Source organism: Equus quagga, chromosome 2 (assembly GCF_021613505.1).
Source record: "Equus quagga isolate Etosha38 chromosome 2, UCLA_HA_Equagga_1.0, whole genome shotgun sequence".
In the NCBI taxonomy this organism is placed as follows: domain Eukaryota; kingdom Metazoa; phylum Chordata; class Mammalia; order Perissodactyla; family Equidae; genus Equus; species Equus quagga.
Window position 1 is genome coordinate 183,949,091 of NC_060268.1, and position 25,177 is coordinate 183,974,267.

The 25,177-nt window shown below is 45.2% G+C and overlaps 1 protein-coding gene across 13 annotated transcripts in view; it reads right to left on the reverse strand.

Moving 5' to 3' along the window:
• CFAP46 (cilia and flagella associated protein 46) overlaps positions 1 to 25,177 on the reverse strand; it is a 140,365-nt gene that overhangs the window by 71,992 nt on the left and 43,196 nt on the right. For all 13 annotated transcript variants that reach the window (XR_006887714.1, XR_006887716.1, XR_006887715.1 and 10 more), the window contains exons 21-25: positions 24,431 to 24,538; positions 23,357 to 23,523; positions 7,906 to 8,037; positions 7,247 to 7,409; positions 2,049 to 2,133 (exon numbers count right to left, since the gene is read on the reverse strand). Coding sequence is in view for 6 of the 13 variants with exons in the window: in XM_046655386.1 (XP_046511342.1) it covers positions 2,049 to 2,133; positions 7,247 to 7,409; positions 7,906 to 8,037; positions 23,357 to 23,523; positions 24,431 to 24,538 (655 nt within the window). In the remaining 7 variants the exon portion in view is untranslated. The remainder of the gene's footprint in view (positions 1 to 2,048; positions 2,134 to 7,246; positions 7,410 to 7,905; positions 8,038 to 23,356; positions 23,524 to 24,430; positions 24,539 to 25,177) is intronic.

A 25,177-nucleotide genomic window follows, 5' to 3' on the forward strand; every position in this document is an offset into this window, starting at 1 on the left:
TCAGGTTGTCCCCGTTGCTGGTACTGGACACTCAGGTTGTCCCCACCCTGGTACTAGACACTTAAGTTGTTCTATTTTACATCATTGACCACCCAGCTTCCCTTCTCTTTTTTGAATCGGAGCAAAGCGGTTAACATGCCCATGGATCCTGCCACTCACACTGGCACGCTGCTGGCTAAGAGAACCCACCAGCTCACACTGCCCAGGACTTGTGGGCTACTGTGGCCTCCACGCTTTCAGGGCTGGGGAGTTAAATATACAGGTGTCTCTGCTCTCCAAGCCCAGGAGAGGGTAGATTTAAACGCACGGCTGGATACGCTGGTCAATGTCTGAAACTTGGGAACCAGGTAGTTTCCATAACATGGACTCCTCCACTGTCTGAGTTCATTACCCACATCTCAGCCAGCCGAACTTGGGAACCACCAACTGGAGTGGCAAGGGCCACTTCCATATGTGATTTCCAGTTCTGATTAGCTGAGAGGCCCCGCCCTTCACACTGCATTTCCTTGATGCACAATCACAGTCATGTCTTCCCACTCAGCCTATGGAGGCACATGGCAGAGACCCTGCTTGCCCAATACTGCAGCAGCTGTCTGGGGCCATGCATGGGACAGTGCTCCTCCTCCGTCGCCCTTGCCCTGGAGGCCACTGGTTGCAGACAGTGCCTCAGGATGAACGAGGGCCTCAAGGGAGGACACTGCTTGTGTGGACCGAGCCGCTGAGCCTGGGGGTTGTTACTGCAGTACAGCATATCCTACCCTGCTAATACGACTGTTTAAGTGTTAAAGAGACTAATCATTTAGCTGCCAAATTTGACGCAAATATCTTCCCAGTGTTTATTTTATTTCATTTTTTTGCTTTTTGGTGAGGAAGGTTGGCCCTGAGCTAACATCTGTTGCCAGTCTTCCTCTTTTTCCCTCCCCAAAGCCCCAGTACATAGTTGTATATCCTAGTTGTAGGTCATTCCAGTTCTTCTAAGTGGGATGCTGGCTCAGCACAGCTTAATGAGCGGTGCGTAGGTCCGTGCCCAGGATCCAAATGGGTGAACCCCAGGCCACCAAAGCAGAGCACGCAAATTTAACCTCTCGGCCAGGGTGCTGGCCCCTGTTTACTTTTTAAGTTCCTGCATTTCTCATTCGTAAAATTTTCGTATATTTGAAAGTGTGCCTCTATGATCACTGGTATGCTCAATTTTATTCTCTATTTTTTTTCCTAGAATTTGAATTTTTAAAACCACTACATATTGTACCTATCTGATGTTTATCCTAGCACACAGAGCTCAGTGCAGCCTGACTTCTACCCTCTCCCCAGCAGGGCCGTGTTTTACCCCACAGCCTGGCTCTTTACCAGACGTCGCATTCTCAGTGTCTGGGCCGCTTTCTGCCTCCCAGACGGCCGCACCTACAGCCCTCTCTGCAGCACCAGCACGTGACGCCAACGGCTGGGGTTTAGTGCGCAACCCAGTCTCTAATCACACATGGGCACATTGTCGTTCACTATTTTTATCAAGTTTATCTCTCTAAACAGGCTCTGAAGCACTCCCCAAGACACAGTAGGACTCTTACACTCTCAGGAATGATTAATTTTTAGAAGATAATCATGATTTTTTTCTTTAAACATGAATTCTAAAATATAGTCTTATTGTTCTGAGGTCGGCATTTTTCTTTTTGCAGGAGTATATCTCCAGATTTTTTATGGAAGTAGAAGAATATGATTTATCTGTCAGAATAACCCAGAGGCTAGATTTCAAGCAGCCACTATGAGGCCGAGAGCACTGGCTCTGGACCCAGGTGGCCCAGGAGGACCAGTGTGGCCCTGGACAACAAGGGTCCATCTGGGCTTTGGTTTTCTTGTGCACACAGTGGGGATTTCATAAAGTTGTTCAGGAAAAGCACTCCCAGTGCTTGTCAGGCATTAACTACTGAGCAGACACTGCCTGTGGTTACTGTCATGATAAAGCTGGCTTTAAATAAGGGGCAGGAATTTAAAAGCACAGAGTCCTTCCCTTTCTTTTTGCCTGTGGCTCTGTCTGTCTTGCATCTACAAACCTGGGAGAAAATAACCTTCAGTAGTCCCTCCACTCTGTAAGTCCGCTGTAGGCCACTGGTGCAGAAGGAGCGTTTTCCCTTTTTCCTAAAGTAAAAATGAACAAACAACACATATACTTGAAAGTTGCAATTTATTCTTTCACTGTTTGTTTTCCATTGGCTCAGTATATAATCACAGAAATTGCAGCTACATTTCTGAAGTACCAGGTCACAAAGAGTGACATCACATCTCACCCACAAGAAAAGCTCCCAGTGCGAGGTATACTACATTACGACGCAGAGACTATCCCCCAACACGGCCCACAGCGTTTCCAATGACATGAAGCATCCAAGTCAGTTTCATAGCCTTAAATCAATGGGACCAAAAGTACATGAGAACAGACTTATGGACACAGCACAAACAGTGCTCAGAGGGAAGCTCCTAGCTGTAAATGCCTACAGTGAAAAAGAAGAAAGATCTTCAACAACAACCTATCTTTACATTTTAAGGAACTAGAAAAAGAAAAATAAACTAAACACAAAGCTGGCAGAAGGAAGGAAATAATAAAGATTAGAGCAGAGATAAACAAAACAGAGAATAGAAAAACCACAGAGGAAAATCAATGAAACCAAAAGTTGGTTCTTTGAAATGATCAACAAAACTGAAAATCTTTAGGTAGACTGGTAAAGAAAAAAACAAAGAAGACACAAATAACTAAAATCAGAAATGAAAGTGAGAATGTTACTACTAACCCTAGAGAGCCAGAAAGGATTATGGGAGAATCCCATGAACAACTGCACGCCAACAAATCTGATAACCGAGAAGAAATGGAAAAAGCCCTTGAAACACACAAATTACCCAAGCTGATGCAAGAAGAAATAGAAAATCTCGAGAAACTTCTAACAAGCAGAGATTGAATCAGCAAAAAGAAACCTCCAATAAAAAAAAAATCCCACACCAAATGGCTTCACAGGTGAACTCTACCAAACATTTAACAAAGAGTTGACACTAATGCTTCTTAACTCTTCAAAAAATTGAAGAGGAAGGAACACTTCCTAACTCTTTACTTTGACAGCAAACCCAGATAAAGACATCACGAGAAAAGAAAATTACAGGCCAATATCCTTTATGAATAAAGATACAAAAATCTTCTACAAATACTTGCAAATCAAATCCAACAGTATAGTAAAAGTGTTAATCACCGTGACCAAGTGGGATTTATCCCAGGAATACAAGGGTGGTTCAACATAAGAGGATCAATCAATGGAATACATCACATTAATACAATGAGGGAGAAAAACCACATGATCACCATAATTGATGGAGGAAAGGCAGTTGACTAAATCCAACAAACTTTCATCATAAAATCTCTCAGAAAACTAGGAACAGTGGGAAAATTCCTCAACACAATAAAAGGTATTTATGAAAAACTCACAGCTAACATCCTACTCAACAGTGAAAGACTGAAGCTTTCCCTCTGAGATGAGAACAAGACAAGGATACCTGCTTTTACCAATGCTATTCAACATTTTACTGGAAGTTCAAGCCAGAGCTAATAGACAAGAAAAAGAAATAAAAGGTATCCAAATTGGAAAGGAAGAGGCAACACTATCTCTGTTCACAGATTACGTGATCCTATGTATAGAAAATCCCAAAGAATCCACAGGAAAACTACTAGAGTGAATAAACGAATTCAGCAAAGCTGTAGGACACAAGATCAACATACAACAATCAGTTGTGCTTCTATACATCAGCAATGAATAATCCCAGAAGGAAATTAAGAAAGAGCTATGAATTTAACTGTGTGCACCCCCCTCCAATTCATATAGAAGCTGTAATCTCCAATGTGATAGTATTTGGAGATGGGGTCTTTGGGAGGTAATTAGGGTTAGAGGAGGTCATGAGGGTGGGCTCCACGTGATGGGATTAGTGCCCTTAGAGAAAGAGACACTAGAGAGCTTGCTTCCCCCTCCCCTTCCACCATATGAGGACAGAACAAGAAGGCAGCTATCTGCAAGCCAGGAAGAAGGCCTTTATCAGAACCTGGCCATTCTGGATCCTTGATTTTGGACTTCCAGCCTACAGAACTGTGAGAAATAAATTTCTGTTGTTTAAGCCTCCTTAGTCTGTGGTATTTTGTTATGGCAACCTGTGCTGACTAAGACAAAAAGCAATTCCATTTACAACAACACATAAAAGAATTAAATACTTCCAAAGAGGTGAAAGACTTATATGCTGAAAACTATAAAACATTGTTGAAAGATATTAAAGAAGAACTAAACAAATGAACATCCCATATTCATGGATAGGAAGACTTAACATTGTCAAGACGTCAATACTACCCAAAGTCATCTACAGATTCAACACAATCCCTCTCAAAATTCCAACAGCCTTTTCTGAAGAAATGGAAAAGCCAATCCTCAAATTCATATGGAATTGCAAGTGGCCCCAAGTAGCTAAAACAATCTTAAAAAAGAAGAAGAAAGTGGAAGGATTCATAATTCCTGACTTCAGAATTTACTACAAAGCTACAGTAATGAAAATAATGTGGTATTGGCATAAGGACAGACATACAGACCAATGAAACAGATTAGAGAGCCCAGAAATAGACACTTGCGTATATGGTGAAATGATTTTTGACAAGGATGCTAAGACCATCCAATGGGGAAAGGACAGTCTTTCAATAAGTGGTACTGAGAAAACTGGACATCCACATGCAAAAAAATGAAATTGCACACTTACCTTACACCATATACTAAAATTAACTCAAAATGGGGAGAAAAAGACCTAAACATAAGAGCTAAAGCTGTAAAACTCTTAGAAGAAAACATTGGGGAAAAAACCTCCATGACACTGGATTTTGGCACTGACTTTATACATCTAACACCAAAAACAAAGGCAACAAAAGAAAACATAGTTGAACTTTATCAAAATTAAGAACTTTTGTGCATCAAAGGGCACTATCAAGGGAGTGAAAAGGCAACCACATGAATGGGAGAAAAAAATCTGCAAATCATGTATCTGATAAGGGATTAATATCCAGAATATATAGACAACTCCTACAATTCAACAACAAAAAACAAACCAATTTAAATACTGGCAAAGTACTTGAATAGACATTTCACCAAAGAAAATATGCAGGTGACTAATAAGCACATGAAAAGATACTCAATATCATCAGTCATAAGAGACACATAAATCAAAACCACAATGAGATACAACTTCACATCTATTAGGATGGCTGTAATGTAAAAAAAAAAAAGGAAAATAACAAGTATTGACAAGGAAGTTTAGAAACTGGAACCCTTGTGCACTGCTGGTGGGAATGTACAGTGTACAGCTGCTTGGAAACAGTTTGGCAGTTCCTCAAAAGGTTAAATACAGAACCACCACATAATCCAGCAACTCTACTCTCGGGTACATACCCAAAAGAACGGACAGTGGGGACACAGAGATATGTGTACACCCATGTTCACAGCAGTACTATTCACAATAGCCAAAAAGCGAAACAACTCATCTCCATCAACAGGTGAACAGATAAACAAAATGTGGTCCATCCATACAATGGAGTATTTATCCAGCCATAAAAAGGAAGGACATTCTGCAATATGCTACAACATGGATGGACCTTGAGGACATTATGCTCAGTGAAATACCCCACTCACAGAAGGACAAATACTATATGATTCTACTTATATGAGGTCCCTCGAGGAGTCCAATTCATAGAGACAGAAAGCAGAATAGATGCCACCAGGGGCTCGGGGGAGAAGAGGTATTGCTTAACGGGTACAGAGTTTTGTTGCAGATGATAAAAACGTTTTAGGTACAGAGAGTGGTGATGGTCACACACACTGTGAATATAATTAACGTCACTGAACTGCACACTTAATGAATGGTTAAAATGATAAATATCATGTTATGTACATTTTGTCACAGTTTTAAAAGGGCACATTAGAAAGAACTGAACTTTTGGTAAGTTTTATTAATTTCTAGACCAGGGCTTGGTCAATTTTTTCTCTAAAAGTGCCAGATAGTAAGTACTTGCGGCTTTTTGGGCCACAAGGTCTCTGTCACAATTACTCCACTCTACTGTTGTAGCAAAGCCACAGACAATCTGTAAATGAGTAGGCATGGCTGTGCTCCAATAAAACTGTATTTACAAAAACAAGAGGTGGACTGGAGTTGGCCCCCCCGCAGCAGTATGCTCACCCCGGCCTAGATTATTACAGGTCATAAATATCTTGGTAAGAAAATAGGAAGCCTCGACCATTCTCTTACATGAGGCTGTGACTTTCAATTTTCTCCTTGCTGTCTCTTGAACTGCAGGCTCCTAGCCTGCCGGGACGAGCCACGGGAAAGCCACACTTTTACTCATGGCTGTGGGCCCTCCCGACACAGGTCCAGCTGCAGAATCAGCGGAGAGGGAAGCTCCCCCATCCTGTCCTAGCCAAACCTCCCATGGCTCGTCTGGCTGCTGGCTTCTGAGGACTTTGCTGGGCCCTGGAGCAAGGGCCCGAGAGCTCCGTCCATGGGCTCGGTTCCTAGGCTCTCACTACAGCCTTTGACCTGCAGACCGGCCCTTCAGCAGGGCCCTGCTGGAAACCACAGGTTTGCAGGTATGCAATCTCAGGTCTGGCCTTCCTGGGCAGACAGGAAAAGTACTGGAGGCCCCATGAGAGGCCACGTCCTGGGGCTGGGAAGCTGCAGGACACATGCGGCCAGCAGGCAGGCTGGGTCAGCCTTCGCTGACCTCCAAGCACCCCCTGTAACTTGGTTGGGCCAGCCCTCCCTGCCTCAGGGGCCAGGTGGAGGGAGGGATCCCCTGGGGCTCCCGAGCCAGGGAAGTTCCCTCCACCAAGAACACACTCACTGGGGGTGGGGATGGGGGTGGGGGTGGGCAATGTCCCCTTATCACAGCCAGGCCAAGACCTCATTGGTCTGGGTGTGCAGCTGCCCAGCGGCTTCCGGGGTCTTCCTCAGCTGTCTGAATCTGCTGTTCCGTTCCCCAGCCTCCTCCTCTCCCCTCTCCTAATTGAGCTCAGGCCAGGAGCCGCCCCACCCTGTCACATTGGGATTTCGGGATGTCCTCGTCCTCCCCACCCACTCTCTGCAGGCCACCCTATGCCTTGTTTGAGCAGCTCCATTTGGTCTGCTTTCACTTGCCCTTTCTGGAAGAAGAACCCTAGGAAGCCTGCCCCTCCGTGGCCCCATAGCATACCTGCTTTTTCGCTTCTGTCTTGTTGATGATGCTGATGATCCTCTGTAAGGCACCCTTGCATTTCTTCCTGTTGCCCGCAGAGGACAGCAGCGGGAGCCAGGTGTTCCAGTAGTGCCGGGCGGCCAGCATCACCAGGGCACTGCTCCCCGCCATGCCCCCAAACCTGAAAGGGAATTCCCGGCCTAGAGAGGTGCCGATACCGGTGACCCGGGCAGCGGCACCTGAAGCCCATAATGCACTCGCTCCCTCCCTCCTGTGGGCCTGTGTCCTGTGGCCGGCTCTGCAGGCCAGGGCTCCTGGGGCGCCCCTGATGGGATCTGCTCAACACCACAGCCCCCTCCCCGTTCCCTGCCCTACCCTGCCCTGTGCCGCTCCAGCTTAGCTTCCCACACCACTGCCCAGGACACTCCGTCTCAGCCACCCAAGGGCCCCTGTGAGCATGGGGCAAGGTGGGCATCCCCACCAGGTCAGGAGATGACCCTAGTCACAAGGCCACCAGGAGAGGGGCTAGCCTCAGTGACAGTCCCCTCTGAGCAGCGTGCGCTTCATTTCAGACACTGCAGTTGCCATTTATCTCACAGTCCGCACACCAATGGCAGCCACCCCACGCAATTCTCCTCCCACTCCCCATCCCCCACCCCAGTCACTTAGCACAGTACCTCGCGCTCTCCAGGAAGGCCTTGGCGGCTGGCAGGCGCAGCTGCTTCCTCCCCCTCAGGTTCTCCAGGATGCTCCTGCCCTGCGTGCAGGCTGTGGTGCTCAGCATTTCAGCCATCAGCTGAGCTTCCACCCTGGACACAGAGAGTGCCTTAGCACACGGGGGCTCTCTCTGCAGGGACACAGGTGCCATGCAGAACGGTGAGTGAGCCCTGGGGATGGCCAGTGTGGGACTGATCCCTAGGGATGTCCAGCCATGGGAGCAAGGCTTGGGAACGTCCAGCCATTGGAGTGAGCCCAGGGACGTCCAGAGTGACCTCACGAAAGTCCCCAAACCAGAATTGACTGGCTGAGTCAATGAGACAGAACCAGAAACTGACGTTTTAAATGACTAATTTGCAGGGTATCTTGTGCAGCCACAGGTGAGCAGGACAGGCCCCTCTGTGGGGCTCTCCCCTCTGAGCATAGCTGAGCACACCAGGACCAGTGGGGCTCCGTTCTCTGGCCCCATGCCTGTTCTGTCTCAGTGCCTCCACTCGGCCAGAGCTAAGTCCTGGACAGTTTCGATTCAGCAGTATCAACAATGCCATGCAATCCCTTGTCCCTAAACATTTTCTAAGCCAGCCAAGCCGTGGCTTGGGCACATACACCACCACACACAGTAAGACATCATTCCCTGTCCAGTGCTGGAGAGGACCACGCACCTGCAACTCAGCTCAGGGGCACCGAACCTATCTAAGAGAAACAGAGTGGTTCCTGGGTAGACTCTCTCCATGGGCCTGGGCTGCTCTGAAGCCCTGGACTTACCAAGCTCTGCTATTGAGTGTACACACATTTAGGATTTTCCTGTTTCCTGGCTGGTTTAACCCTTTTATCACTAAGAAATCTCTATCTCTGATCACACCTGTTGGCTGTCCTAGTACAGCCACACTTGTGTCCTATGACTAGAGTTCACACAGCATCTCTTCCACTCTTTTTTTTTTTTTAAACATTTTATTTTTCCTCTTTCTCCCCAAAGCCCCCAGGTACATAGTTACATAGTTGTGCACTTTTTGTTGTGGCTCCTTCCAGCTGTGGCATGTGGGATGCCATCTCAGCGTGGCTTGACGAGCAGTGCCATGTCCACACCCAGGATTCGAAGCGCCAAAATCCTGGGCCACTGAAGCAGAGCATGTGAACCCAACCAATCGGCCACAGGGCCGGCCCCTCCACTCTTACTTTTAACGGGTGTCTTTATATTTAAAGAGTGTCCTTGAAAATAGCTTCTAGTTGAGCCTTGCTTTCTGTATTCAGTGTGATGAACTTTGCATTTTAACTGGAGTGTTGGTCCACTTACATTTGATGGATCGATTGAAATGGCTGGACTTAACTTTATTTTGCTGTTTGTTTTCCTTCTGTCCCATGTGTTCTTTGTTTCTTTTTTCCCCTCTTTTGGCTTAACTGAACATTTTTTAGTATTGTGTTTTATCTCCTCTGTTGAGTTTTCAGTTACATCTGCTTGTTTCATCTTTTTTAGGACTGGCTCTAGAGACTGCAACACGCCCTTCACTGGCCGCGGTCTATCTGAATCAATTCCACATCGTCTCACAGATGATGCGAGAACCCTACACAATACACTTCTGTTTCTCGCCTCCCCATCCTTTGTGTTACCACTGTCATCCCTTTTACTTCTCCATTTATTAATGATCCCACAATGCAACATATTTTTGTTTTAAACAAGAAAACGTCTTTTAGAGAATTTAAAAACTGAAGGAAAAACCACCTTTTATGTTTCTCCACACGTTTACCATTTATCTGATTACTTCCTGACCCGAGTTCCCACCCGCCTGAAGAATTCCCGTTAGCATTTCTCGTTCTGCAGCTCTTCTGGCAGTGGACTCTCTTAGCTTTAGTTAATCTTAAAATGTCTTGATTTTGCCTTCATTTTTTGAAGGCTATTTTCAGTGGATACAGAAGTCTAGATCGATGGGTTTTTCTTTCTTAACACCTAAAATGGTTTGCAGTGCTTCTGTTGAGAAGTCAGCAGTCTTATCCTTGTTTTCCCGTGTGTGATGCCTCCTTTTCCCCTTCTAACTTCTTCCCAAGAAGTTTTCTGGCTATCTTCATCTTCAGCAATTTTACTCCAATGAAAATAGGTGTGGTTTTCTTTGTACTCATCCTGCTTGGGGGTCACTGGAAATCTTGGACCTCTGGGTTGATATTTTTAATTCAATTTGAAAAAATTTTAGTTATTCTGTTTTCAAATGTATGTGTTCTGCCTCCCCACTTGCCCCTGTCCTTCTGAGACTCACTCACTTGTGGCGACCACGCGTGCTGTCCCACAGGCCCTGAGGCTCTGCCCACTTGCTTTTCAATCTTTTCCCCTGTGCTTCAGCTTCAATTGTCTGATGACCAGTATTCACACTCATCATTTCTTCAGTGTTCAGACGCGAAGCTCTCCCAGGGGTAATTTCCATGTCAGATGCTGTATTTTCAGTTCTAGAATTTCCACTTAGTTCTTTATTATAGCTTCCATTTCTTCGTGGGAACTCACCACCCGTACACCAATTTGTCCAAATATTTTCTTGTACTTGTAATAGCTGTTTTGAATTCATTGTCTGCTAACTCCAACATTTGTGTCATGTCTGGGTCTGCTGACTGTTTTCTCTATTCTACTGACCATTTTTTTCTCCTGCTATGGGCCACGTTTTCATGTTTTTCCATGTGTCTAGTAAGTTTTTATTTTACACTGGGCACTGGGGTACATTGTTGAGAGTGTGAGTTATGTTGCCTTCCTTTAAAGGAAGACTGGGTCTCATTCTGACAGGCAGTTAATTTACTGGTGGCTCAGCCTTATCCTACTGGGATTTGGAATAGGCTTTTTTAGGGCAAATCTAGAGCAGCCTGTATAGGCCATGGTCTTTCTGAGTGCCTAAGGAGTTCAGTGAGGCCTCCCCGACTCTTACTGGTTAATTCCAACACCCCAGCACAGGGTGGCCTTCAGCACCTCTCTTCAGCTTAGGAGCCCCGCCCTGCCCCACTACGTGTTTCCTGCCAGGCCCTGTGGAATCTACTCCTGTGCATAGTACTTTTACGCAGAGTGAGTGCACACATTCTCTGTCCAGGAACCCATTCTCTCATATCATATCCTATAAATTACAGCTGTCTCAGCAGCCCCAGGCTTTGATCTCTATTTCCTCCTAGCATTTCTTTGGCCTGGGCTCCACTTTCCAGGGCTGTCATTTGGACAGCAGCCCCCCTACCACCAGGCAGAAAGCAAGGGTGAATGTGGTGCTCACTTTTGATGCTCTCTTTTTACAAGGATTGCTGCTTTATGCCGTTTGCTGTTCAGTGCCTGAAAACAACTACTTTATGTACTTTGTCAAGTTTTACGGTACAAGAGTATGATATTCATTATGGTGTCATGGCCAGATTTTGGATAAAAAGTGACTTTTAAATTTATATAAAGACTCAACACTGATGATGATTATATTCATAAAAACACTGATCAAGTTGTAAGGTCCCAAATATTCTTAGACTATCTCCTCTTAATCTATTTTGTGTCTATTTTAGGGATGTAACTGAGATTTCTTACGAATATATATTCCTTTACATTAATAGTATAAATGTGAAACTGATTCTTGTAATTATAACTCAGAGTTCATAATACTAATTGATTTGTAACTGCACTGTTTTTCACCAAAAACTGAAAACTATTGTCACTATTATTGTGAAATACCATCATAAAAATTACTCTGTGATCAATTCCACACTAGAGTTTCTAGACATAAATTGCAAAATGGAAAAAAATAACACAAACATTTGAAATATGTGTGATTCTTTAAAAAAGGTGAATCGTCTGCAGTGCATGCCACATGGCTGGACGTGACCATATGTCCTACTTGCCTTGGGACAGGGTCCAGTGCTCTAGTGACCAGCAACGTCACTGCAGAGCGCAGCATCTCTTACAGAGCCGAGGACCACTCTGGCTCTCCAGCCTCCTAGCACCCAGCTCCACGCCTGGATCCAGCTGCACTCCATGTGGTTGGAAGAATGGTCAGAACCACAGTCATACCCAGGATGGAGGGGCAGTACCACAGAGTACAGTGACACCAACTACCAGCAGAGGACGACGATGGCCTACGAATGAGTTTTCGAAAGTCTTAAAATGGAAATCAAATTTTTCTAGTTTTGTACAACTTTTTCTTTCTCTATTTCTTTCTCTATTTCTCCATATGTATATATTTATTTTTTTAGCCTGTATTATTATAAGAATTGCTGTTTTAAAATAAAATTCACTTTTAGAATCACTGATGGTAGAATGGAAAAGCCAGGGCACACATACTTCACTGGAGACTGTGCCCAGCCACCCAGTTCCTCCTGACCAGCTCTGCCGTGCCCTCAGAAAGCAGTGAAATCAGCTTTAACGCAATTACAGGAAGGCTAGGCAGCAGCATCCATGCACTGACTCTTTCTAGAAGAATGTCTTTGTAGTTTCTTCTCTCTTTTGAAAGTAACTTTTGAATTTTTATCAAAGTGGTACCTATGCTTGGTTCAGAATAACTGTCCCCTACCCAGTTCCCAGTCCTGTCTCCTGGAGGGAATGACTTTTAAATATTTAGCTCTGTCTTCTAGCAGGTACATGCTGACCTCTACAAACAGGCTTCTGCCTGGATTGCCCCATTTCTCAAGGTCAAGCATCACCTATAGGACTCCCACAATGATAAATGGGAATTGAGCTCACTCACACCATCCTTTTGCCCTTTTGCCAACTTACTGATATAGCTGGTTACAGTACTCATTTTAATTCCCCTATTTATCATCTTTGTACCTTAAAATATTACACTAGCTCCCTATCTTATGGACCCCCAAGAAGTGAGACCTCTCAGATGAGGGCCTTATAACCTATAGTCTCCTCCGCCCCCACTAACATATGTTATATGTGTTTTTATTTTACTTTTGTATTGTCAAAATTGATAACATTTGGAGTGGTTTCAGCATCACGGTGGAGTGAGTTATTCTCTTTGTCTTTCTCCTCTAAGTTACAACCAGTTGGACATCCATTGACCAACAAAAGACTCCCTGCACAGCACAACAGCAACCTGAGAGATCCGTGCATCTACACATCTGAAGGTGGGTGGACTGGACCTCTGGAGGCAGTGGAACTAGAGGACCGGCTCCATCCACTTCCCCTGGCTGTGGTGATCCAAAACACAAACACCACTGGCAATAGTGGTGGTGCCCTGAGCTGAGGTTTCAAAAGGCACTATGACATGTGCTGGCAACCAGAGGCTGCAGGGGCAGCAGCACTGCACACAGCTCAGCCCCCATCCTTCCCCCAGCACCTGTGACCTGAGGCTTCCAGAACCACAGCAGACCCATGATCCAGCAACCCCTGCTGGTGGCACCCCTGATACAAGCTCTACCAGCAGAGGGGGCTGCATACAAGACCCTGGGCCCCTGGCAGCAGCAGCAACACCTGTGAATCCAGCACCCCCAGCAGTAGAGCTGCCAGTACCCCAGATAACTCAGGAGCAGCAGTGCACGTGGTGCATGGGGCAGCAGCACCCAAGCCTGTGGAGAGCCCACAGAGAACAAGTGGGAGAACATGAGATGCAGGCAACCCTGGAAGCAGCAGAAGTGTTCGCAGCCTGGTGACCCCAGTGGCAAACCTGCGACTGCAGTGAAATCGTATGCAGCAATGCACCACCAACCTCAGAGGCACAAGCAGCACAAGGAGGGCACTGATGATGCCCCTGGCAGAGGCAGTGAAGGGTGGAAAGTGCAGGCTCTCAAATACAACCAGAAGCAGCTCAGGACCAAAGTAACCAAAACTGTACCCAAACAAGAAAGGTGTTTACCACAAAGCTGCTGGCTGTGGATCAATTCATCAAGCTGTTCTGTTTTTCCAAATGGAAAAAAAAATGACAATTCTCTAGAAACCAAACTTGCAGTCACAGAAGATTGCAATCTAACCGACAGAGAATTCAAAAGAATGGTCATGAAGAAACTCAATGAGTTAAAAGAAAACTAAGAAACAGAGTTCAGTGAGCTCAAGAATAAAATTAATGAACAGAAGGAGTACCTCACCAGAGGCTGAAACTCTAGGGAAGAAAAGAATCTAGAGATGAAGAACACAATTATTGAGATTAAAAATAAAGTAGAAAGCACTGGAAATAGAGCAGACCATATGGAAGAGAAAATTAGTGAGCGCAAAAATAGAAATCTAGAAATGATTCAGGTGGAAGAGGAGAGGGAACTAAGATTTTTAAAAAATGAAGAAATTCTTCAAGAAATATCTGACTCAATTAGGAAAAGTAACATAAGGATTATAGGTATCCCAGAAGGAGAAGAGGAGGAGAAAGGAGCAGAGAGCTTATTCAAAGAAATAGTAGCTGAGAACTTCCCAAATCTGGAGAAAGAACAGGACATGCAAGTACATGAAGCTAATAGAACTCCTAATTATCGCAACATGAAAAGACCTTCTCCAAGGTACATTATATTAAAACGGTCAAAAGTCAATGACAAAGAAAGAATATTAAAGACATCCAGAGAGAAGAAAATAACCTACAAAGGAACTCCATCAGGCCAACAGTGGATTTCTCAGCAGAAACTCTACAGGCCAGGAGAGAGTAGAATGATATATTCAAAACATTGAAAGACAAAAACTATCAGCTAAGGATACTCTATCCAGCAAAGTTGTTCTTTGGATGTGAAGGAAAAATGACAGCTTTCCCAGATAAACAAAAGCTGAGAATTCATTGCTACTAGACCTGCCTTACAAGAAAGGATGTAATGTTATGTTGAAAGGAGCCCTTCTACCTGAAACAAAAAGACAAAGATTTACAAAGCTTTGAACAAGGAAATAGAGACAATCAGAAAATTGTAGCTCTACATCAGAACAGGTTAGTAAGTGTTTAATTATAACATAATGGTTAAGGGGAAAGAAAGCATCAAAGACAACTCTAACCGCTTCAATTTCGTAACAAACTCACAATACAATAAAAAGGATAATCTGTGACAACAAAACATAGAATGGGAGGAGGAAAAGCATGGGAACTGCACGGGCTAATAGAGATAAGATGCTATCAGCAGGAAAAGGACTATCTCACCAATGAGATTGTTTATATAAATCTCATGGTAACAAGAAAACAAAAAATCAGAGCAGAACCATAAATCATATATAAAGAGAAAACTGAGAAAATCATCACAGAAAACCACCAAACTGAAATGGCAATCAGAAATACAAAGGAAGAGAAACAATGGAAATATAGAACCACTGGAAAACAAGAGATAAAATGGCAGCATTAAGCCCTCATATATCAATAATCACCCTAAATGTAAGTGGATTGAATTCTCCAATCAAAAGACACAGAGTGGTTGGATGGATTAAAAAACAAGACTCAACAATATGCTGCCTCTGGCAACCCATCTCAGCTGTAAAGACAAACACAGGCTCAGAGTGAAGGGATGAAAGACAATACTCCAACCAAATGGCAAGCAAAAGAAAGCAGGTGCTGCTATACTTAGACAAAATAGACTTCAAGCCAAAAAAGATAACAAGAGACAGAAGAAGGACATTACATAACGAGAAAGAGGACAATTCATCAAGAATACATAACATTTATTAATATATATGCACCTAACATAGGAGCACTGAAGTATATAAAGCAATTATTAATAAACCTAAAGGGAGAACTTGACAGCAACACAATAATAGTAGAGGACTTTAATACTCCACTTCTGTAACGGATAGATCATCCAGACAGAGTCAACAGGAAACATTGACCTTAAATGAAACATTAGACCAGATGGACTTAATAGATACATATAGAACACTCCACCCCAAAGCAGCAGAATATACCTTCTTCTCAAGTGCACCTCGAACATTCTGAAAGATAGATCATATCTTGGGAAACAAAACAAGCCTCAATAAATTTAAGAATATTGAAATTATATCAAGCATCTTTTCTGACCACAATGCTATGAAACTAGAAATCAACTGCAGGAAGAAAGCTGGAAAAGTCACAAATATGTGGAGACTAAACAACGTGCTACTGAACAACTATTGGATCAATAAAGAAATCAAAGGAGAAATAAAAAAATACCTGGAGACAAATGACAATGAAAACATAATGTAGCAAAACTTATGGGATGCAGCAAAAGCAGTACTAAGAGGGAAGTATATAGCAATACAGGCCCACCTCAAGAAACAAGAAAAATCTCAAATAAACAATCTAACACTATACCTAAGAGAAACAGAAGAAGAAATGAAGCCCCAAATCAGTAGAAGAAAGGAAATAATAAAAATAAAAGCAGAAATAACTGAAATAAGAGACTAAACAGACAACAGAAAAGATCAATGAAATTAAGAGCTGGTTCTTTAAAAGGATAAACAAAACTGACAAACCCTTAGCCAGACTCACTAAGAAAAAAAGAGAGAGCGTTCAAATAAATAAAATTAGAAATGAAAGAGGAGGGGTCGGCCCCATGGCCAAGTGGTTAAATTCACGCGCTCCACTTTGGCGGACTGGGATTTTGCTGGTTCAGATCCTGAGTGAGGACATGGCACCTCTTGGCAGGCCATGCTGAGGTGGCATCCCACATAGTACAACCAGAAGGACCTACAACTAGAATATACAACTATGTACTGGGGGGCTTTGGGGAGAAGATGAAGGGGAAAAAAGGACTGGCAACAGATGTTAGCTCAGGTGCCAGTCTTAAAAAAAAGAAAGAAAGAAAAGAGGAGAAATTACGACAGATAACATAGAAATACAAAGGATGATAAAAGAATACTATGAAAAGCTATATGCCAACAAATTGGACAATCTGGAAGAAATGGATAAATTCTTAGAATCATACAACCTCCCAAAACTGAATCAAGAAGAAACAGAGAATCTGAATACACCAATCACAGGTAAACAGATTGAAGCAGTAATCAGAAACTCCCAAAAAACAAAAGTCCATGACCAGACAGCTTCTCTGGTGAATTGTATCAAACATCCCAAGATGATTTAATACCTATCCTTCTCAAACTCTCCCAAAAAATTGAAGAGGATGGGATGCTTCCTAACTCATTTTACAAGGCCAACATTTCCCTGATACCAAAACCAGACAAGGACAACACAGAAAATGAAGATTACAGGCCAATATTGCTGATGAACATAGATGCAAAAATCCTCCACAAAATATTAGCAAATTGGATACAACAATACATCAAAAGGATCATACACCGTGATCAAGTGGGATTTATAGCAGGGATGCAGGGATGGTTTGACATCCACAAATCAATCAATGTAATACACTACACTAACAAAATGAAGAATAAAAACCACATGATCATCTCAATAGATGCAGAGAAAGCATTCGACAAGATACAGCACTTATTTATGATGAAAATTCTGAATAAAGTGGGTATAGAAAGAAAGTACCTCAACATAATAAAGCCCATATATGACAAACCCACAGCCAACTTCATACTCAACAGTGAAAACCTGAAAGCTATTCCTCTAAGAACAGGAACAAGACAAGGGTGCTCTCTTTCGCCACTCTTATTCAACATAGTACTGGAGGTTTTGGCCAGAGCAATCAGGCAAGAGAAAGGAATAAAAGGAATCCAAATTGGAGAGGAAGAAGTAAAATTGTCACTATTTGTAGATGATATGATTCTATATATAAAAAATTCTAAAGAATCCACCAAAAAACTATTAGAAATAATTGACCAATACAGTAAAGTTTCAGGGTACAAAATCAACATACAAAATCAGTTGCATTTCTATACACTAACAACAAACTAGCAGAAAGAGAAATCAAGAATACAATTCCATTTACAGTTGCAACAAAAAGAATAAAATACCTAGGAACAAATTTAACCAAAGAGGTGAAAGACCTATGCAATGAAAACTATAAGACATTATTGAAAGAAATTGATGATGACATAATGAAATGGAAAGACACTCCATGCACATGGACTGGAAGAATAAACTTAGCTAAAATGTCCATACCACCTAAAGCAAACTACAAATTCAATGCAATCCCAACGGAATCCCAATGACATTTTTCAAGGAAATAGAACAAAGAATCCTAAAATTTATATGGAAAACAACAACAAATCCTAAAATTTGTATGGAAAAAGAAAATGAATGTCGAATGCCCAAAAGCCAAAGCAATTCTGAGAAAAAAGAACAAAGCTGGAGATAGTATCACACTCCCAAATCAGCATGGTACTGGTACCAAAACAGACACACAGATCCACAGAACTTAACTGAAGGCCCAGAAATCAACCCGCACATCTATGGACAGCTATTTTTCAACAAAGGAGCCAAGAACATACAATGGAGAAAGGAAAATCTCTTCAATAAATGGTGTTGGGAAAACTGCACAGCCACATGCAAAAAAATGAAACTAGACTACTGTCCTACACCATACACAAAAATTAACTCAAAATGGATTAAAGACTTGAATGTAAGACCTAAAACCATAAAACTCCTAGAAGAAAACATAGCAGTATGCTCTTCGACATCGGTCTTAGCAGCATCTTTTCAAATACCATGTCTCACCAAGCAAGGGAAACAAAAGAAAAACTAAACAAATGGGACTGCATCAAAATAAAAAGCTTCTGCATGGCAAAGGAAACCATGAACAAAATGAAAAGACAACCTACCAACTGGGAGAAGATATTTGCAAATTATATATCAGATAAGGGGTTAATTTCCAAAATACATCAAGAACTCATACAACTCAACAACAAAAAAACAAGCAACCTGGGGCTGGCCCCGTGGCCAAATGGTTAAGTTAGCACCTCCACTTTGGTAGCCCAGGGTTTTGCTGGTTTGAATCCTGGGCAGAGACATGGCAGCATTCGTCAGGCCATGCTGAGGTGGCGTCCCACGTGGCACAACTAGAAGGACCCACAACTAAAAATATACAACTATGTACCAGGGGGCTTTGGGGAGAAAAAGGAAAAACAAAATCTTTTTTTAAAAAAAGCAATCCAATCAAAAAATGGGCAGAGGATATGAACAGACATTTTTCGAAAGAAGATATCCAGATGGCCAACAGGCATATGAAAAGATGTTCAACATCACTAATTATTAGGGAAATGCAAATCAAAACTACAATGATATATCACCTTACACCTGTCAGAATGGTTATAATTACCAAGAAAAAAATAACAAGTGTTGGAGAGGATGTGGAGAAAAGCAAACCCTCATACACTGCTGGTGGGAATGCAAACTGGTACAGTCACTATGGAAAAGAGTATGGAGATTCCTCAAAAACTTTAATAGAAATACCATATGATCCAGCTATTCCATTTCTGGGTATCTATCCAAATAACCTGAAAACACTAATTCAAAAAGATATATGCACCTCTGTGCTCATCACTGCATTATTCACAATAGCCAAGACTTGGAAGCAACCCAAGTGCCCATCAAGGGACGAATGGATAAAGATGATGTGGTATATATACACAATGGAATACTACACAGCCATAAAAAAAAGACACAAGCATGCCATTTGTGACAATATGGATGGACCTTGAGGGCATTATGCTAAAAAAAAATAAGTCAGAGAAAGTCAAATACCATATGATTTCACTCATATGTGGAAGATAAACAAACACACAGATACAGAGAACAGATTGGTGGTTCCAGAGGGTAAGGGGGTGGGGGAGGGTGAAGCGAGTAAAGGGACACAAGCGTACGGCAATGGATGGCAACTAGACTTTTAGTGGTGAACACAGTGCAATCTATACAGATGTCAAAATATAACGATGTACCCGTGAAATTTACATAATGTTATAAACCAATGTGACCTCAATAAAATACATTTAAAAATAACAAATAAAACATTGATAACATTTATATTTTGTTAAGTAACGACAAAGAAGTCTTCTTTGTCAGAACGTTAATCCTAAAAGTAGAATATCAATGAACACCATATCCCATAATGTTTTTCACTGAAGAGTCAGGCTATAATTATGTTTGTGTTTCCTGGATTTTCCACTTGGTAATTTCTCCATTGTATTATTTTCCTTTATCACAAAACCTTTTAAACTCTTCATAACATTGTCCTCTTTTTCCCTGCCCCCACCCCCCAGGGCCTTCCTTCATCTTGCTCCAATTTAGACAGGTGGCTGTCTCAGCAAGCAGCACAACTTGACAACTTTTCTGGATTGAATCTATTATTTCCAGTATCTGACATCTTTCTCTTTTTTTGTTTACTCTGTTGTTTTTCTGGAGCATGTCCTCAAGTAACGTTCTAAAAGCACCTGTGTGGGAAATACATTTTCTAGGTCCCTGTCTGTCTAAAAATGGCTTTCTGTTACCCATATACTTGACCGAAAGTTTGGGTGAGTTAGAATTGTAGGTTGAAAATTATTTCCACTTAGAGTGCTCCATTTTATTTTAGCTTCCAGTGGTGGTTTTTGAGAAGACTGATGCGTTTCTATTTCCTGCTCCTTTGTAAACATCTTTCTTCTGAAAGCTCTGGGACATTCTCCTTATCTGTGGTGGTCTGATGTATCCCCACAATGTGTCTATAGGTGGGCGTCTCTTCATCCTTCTGGCTGGGCATCTGGGGGAGGTCGATCACGAGACGGCATCCTTTGCTCTGGGAAGCTCTCCTGCATGATTCCTTTCTCATGTTCCTTTCTGAAGATCGCTTTCTTTATTCTTTCTGGAATCCCAACAGTTGGATTAAGACCTCCTGTATTGTTCCCACATTATCTTCTGGCTTTTCTGTCACATTTTCTGTCTTTTTTCGTCTTTTTCCTGAGAGATTTCCTCACACTTTACCTTCTAACACTTCACTGAATTTATTTTCAACTCTAGAAATCATCTTTAATTTTCAAGAGGCCTTTAGTCCCCAATTATTCCTTTCTCACAACACTAAGTTTTAACTTTTAAATGCCATATCTTCTCGAATATCTTTGAGGGTTTTTTAACGCCCTCTTCTGATCATTGCATAATCTGCTTCTTCCAGAGTAGTTTTCCCTATTTCTTTAACTTGGTCTTTTCTTTAAAGCTGAAAGTCCTTCTCAGAAGCCCGCGGAGCCTCGGTTCGTATTTGTGAGTGTGGCTGAGATGCTGGTGGGGCTCAGGTGCGTGGTCTGGCTTCTTTGCTGACAGGCATAGCTGTACAGTGATTGGTGGAGAGCTGACATGGCGGGGGACACCAATGCCAGAACACAAGGCTTCCAGAAAGACCCTGAGTCCCCACCGCTGCTGGGAGTCCTGCCAGGCGGCCAGGTGCTCTCTGCAGCACGGCTCCGCACGCCCAGTCTCAGCACATCGGCACCTGAGTGGGCCGAGGCCGGCAGAGGACCGTCTCCTGGCAGTCACTGGGCTGTGTGGCTAAGGACCCACCCTGGGCCCACATCTTCTGTGTCATCAGGCTGGGGTGGGACATTAGAAAGACTAGGAGCTTTTCCTTTTGGAAGCAAAGTAATTCTCATTATGGATTGTTGTGAAAAATAACCTCTAGGGGCCAGCCCAGTGACCAAGTGGTTAAGTTTGCACACTCCGTTTCAGCGGCCTGGGGTTCACAGGTTCAGATCCTGGTGTGGACCTAGCACTGCTCGTCAAGCCATGCTGTGGCGGCATCCCATATAAAATAGAGGAAGATTGGCACAGATGTTAGCTCAGCAACAATTTTCCTCAAGTGAAAAAAAAAAAGAAGAGAAAAAAGGAAAATTGGCAACAGATATTATCTCAAGGTCAATCTTCCTCACAAAAAAAACACAAAAACAAAAACAAAAAAATAACTTCTAGCCTCTGACCAAGAGAGGTCAAACATAAACGCCACCAGAAGGGTCTACACTGCTTTGGAGAAAGGGTCACTCATGACGAAAAGCCCATGCTGCAGTGAGAAACCACGGGCTGGAGGCTCGGTCACGGCTTTGCTTCAGCTACCTCTGGTTTCGCATGGAAACGTCCTGGCATTCCCACAGCTCTGTGAGGGAAGTCCCTGCCCTCGCCATCGGGCTCTCCTCAGGGAACACGCGGCACTTCGTTCAAGGGCACAGTCGACCGCGTGCTCACGGACTCGCTAGCTCCTACGAGTCTCAGCGGGTCTCGCCCTCTGCCTGCTGGTCCTTCCTCCCCTCTTGCAGGGAAAGCGCGTCTAGCCCCACACCATCCCGACAGATGTCCACAGCTTGGACATTTTCCCAGAAACCTATGCATCTGCTTCTACTGAGCCCTGGGCCTCTGGAGGTGCTGCCCTGAGCTCCAGGCTCCCCGAGCCCGGCGACGTCCCCGCCTTGACAGAGTCGTCCAGCCCACGGTCGTGGGAGTCCATCCAGACTCCTTCCCTGCAGGGCCACCTTCTCATCCACGCTGCCACCTCCTGTGTTGGCCTGAGACTGTAGTCCCTGAGCAGGACTTTATGGCCACACACACTACGGTAACCCAGCCCTCCTCAGGGTGGCACTCCTGTGGCGGCCAGGCTGCAGTAGTGCATGTCTCTACCAGGGCCCTCCCTCCACGCCCCGTCTCCTCAGACAGGATGCCCGGGTGCAAGGACCTGGTGTAGGGGCTCAGTGGGGCAAGGCAGGAGACCAGCATGAAGAAGCGGCCTCGTGCCAGTTGGGGGTTCAGACCACACAGAGGCACTGGGAGCTCACTCGGGAGGCAGCCGTGAGGCTGGGACGTGGCCCGAGGCTGGGGATGCGGGGCTGGGAGGCGCCCCCTGGATGTGGCCTTGGACAAGCAGACCTGCTGTTGGGCCACAGTGATGTCTCCACAGCCTTGGGTCAGTGATTTCTCTTTCAAGAAACAGACTCAGAAAATAAGCCGAAAAGAAGAGCAGAACCTCAAGGAAAATAGTCTTGACCACAGAAGTGTTTATAACAGAAACAAATTTAAAACAGCCTCACATTCAAAACAGGGGGAAGAGAAAGTGCCACAAGTGCTGACCAGCTGAATGGAGCCTGTGCGCCGTCTGGAAGCGTGGAGACAAGCGGCAGCACCTGTGGCTGTGCCGGGAGACCAGAGCACTGCCTCCCTTCCACTGCAGCCGTCCTTTAAACACGTCTGAATTTGTCCAGTGTGCCTACGCTGCCTATTCTCAACTCTTCACACAAGCCGCGCATCTGTCAGGAACAGCACATGGGTGATCTGCGAGCCCCTTTCCACCTCTGAGCCTGTCGCACTCATGGCTAGTGGGGCTTGTGTGGCCTCAGAATCCTTCTGAACACAGCTCTCCAGGGGGACAGCTGGCAGGGTCAGCCCGGCCGAGAGGGAGCTGGCAGGTGGGGGTGCACGGGCACAGGGCAGGGCTGATGGGAAGCTTGCCGAGATGAGCAGCGGCCTGGGGAAGGTCTGGTGCTGGCTCTCTGTAACCTGGATGTGAGTCGTTCCTTAGTCCCGCACACTCGCGTGACAATCAACGCGCTCACATACCTGTCCTGACCCTCAGGGAGCGGTCCACAGCATCCGGACACCAGAAGTCAGGCATGAGGGAAGTACTTACGGATTGGACATCCTCAGGCACTTAATGCCCATCTGGATGGCCTTCTGCGAACACGCCATGGTGATCTCGTGGTCATGGGCGGCGAAGGCGAAGTGGGTCAGGCGCGTGAGGGTCTGCAGCTCCACCAGGGGATCCGACCAGCTGCACTCGCAAGCCATCTTCACCACCTTCCCAGGGGTGAGAGAAGGGGCATCTGTCAGTGGATTGAACCTCTGCTGGCACACCCTTGCGGTGGTGGCGGTGCAGTCAGCTGGCGGGCTATTTAATTGGGTAAGACCCTAAACATGGTGCAGTGTTCACCGAGCCGTACACTGTTGTCACGTCACTCCAAACAGACCCATGACTTGTAAAGGACCCCACACACAGCACAACCCACGAAGCCTGAGCTCTTGCTCTCACCACCTGTAAACCGAGGCATGGGGTAGGCAGGTCTGGTGACAAACGCCTCCAGTGTCTACACTGCCTGCGGCTGCACAGGCTCCCCTGCCCTGCACTGAGCCTCGGAGAGAGCACGGAGGGAGCTCCCATGGGAGACCAAACCCAGCTGCCCTGGGGGACAGTGCCAGCTCCGCTGGAAGGCAGGTGAGTGCTGTGGTGGGAACAAGCCCACTCTGGCAGGCAGGGTCCCCACTCTGGACATCTTGGGCAAGGCCCTCTGACCCCAGCTCCTTATCTGAACAGTGGGATTTGAACAAGTGGCTTTGGCTTGGGAGGCTTTGTGCACAGCCCCTGGCATGCCTACCAGGACACCTGGTGACACCTACCTGGGCCAAGGGGGAGAATGGCAACACCTGGGGGGAAGTGACATTTGGGGGGTAGGTGACACCTGGGGGAGATGGTGACATCTGTAGGGGAGGGGACACCTGAGGGGGACAGTGACACCTGAGTGGAAAGGTCACACCTGGGGGCATGGTGACACCTGGGGGAGATGGTGGCACCTGGAGGGAGGTGACATCTGAAGAGAAGGTGAAATCTGGGGGAAGGTGACACCTGGGGAGGAAATGACACCTTGGGGAGATGGTGACATTTGATGGGAGGTGACACTTGGAAGGTAATACCGGGAGGGGTACCCACCTGGGCCAAGGGGGGCACGGTGAAGTCCATGAGGCCCAGCCCGTTGCAGGAGTACATCTCCAGAGCGACAAGGACTCTGGTCACTGAGTTGATGTCCTCATTAGTACTCTGAGGGGAAGGAAGTATAGAATCTGTCAGCCCAGGGGTGGCACGGAGGAACTGGAATACTCAGACTTTAACCCTGTGAAATACCAGCTTTGTGGCCATAATCAGAGCTATCTGTGTCAATGTTCATCTCCAGTGGCCTTTCACGTGATAAAGAGGCTGTAGGCGGTGCCGTTGCTGAGGCAGTCTGAAGGCCAGGCTGACTGGCCCCAAGTGGAGGACAGGCAGCAGGGCACAGTGGGGTGGACCTCTGCCTGCAGGGTCCCCTCCCCTTGCTACCGCTCTAATCCGACCCCCACTCCCAGCCCGGTTCAGATGCCCCTCCCTGACTGCCCACAGCCTTGCCAGCCTCACTTTCCGCCTGGACCAGCACGTCCCAGCTCCAGCTGGTCCCCCATGGGAGTCTCCCGTGGGTCTGTCTGTAGCCACGCAGCCCATGTCTGTGAAAGCAGATGCCGCGGGCTGGCCCTGCCCCTCTCCTCTCTGGGTGCCACTTGCTCCCCCAGCCCCCTACTCCCACATCCTTGTGTTCACAGCACCAAGGAGGTGCCCCTCTGGCCCAAGTGCACCTCCAGATAAGGCCACAGTGAGCAGCCGTGAGGGTGGACAGCACCCCCAGAGGCCCAGCGCTCTTGGTGGACG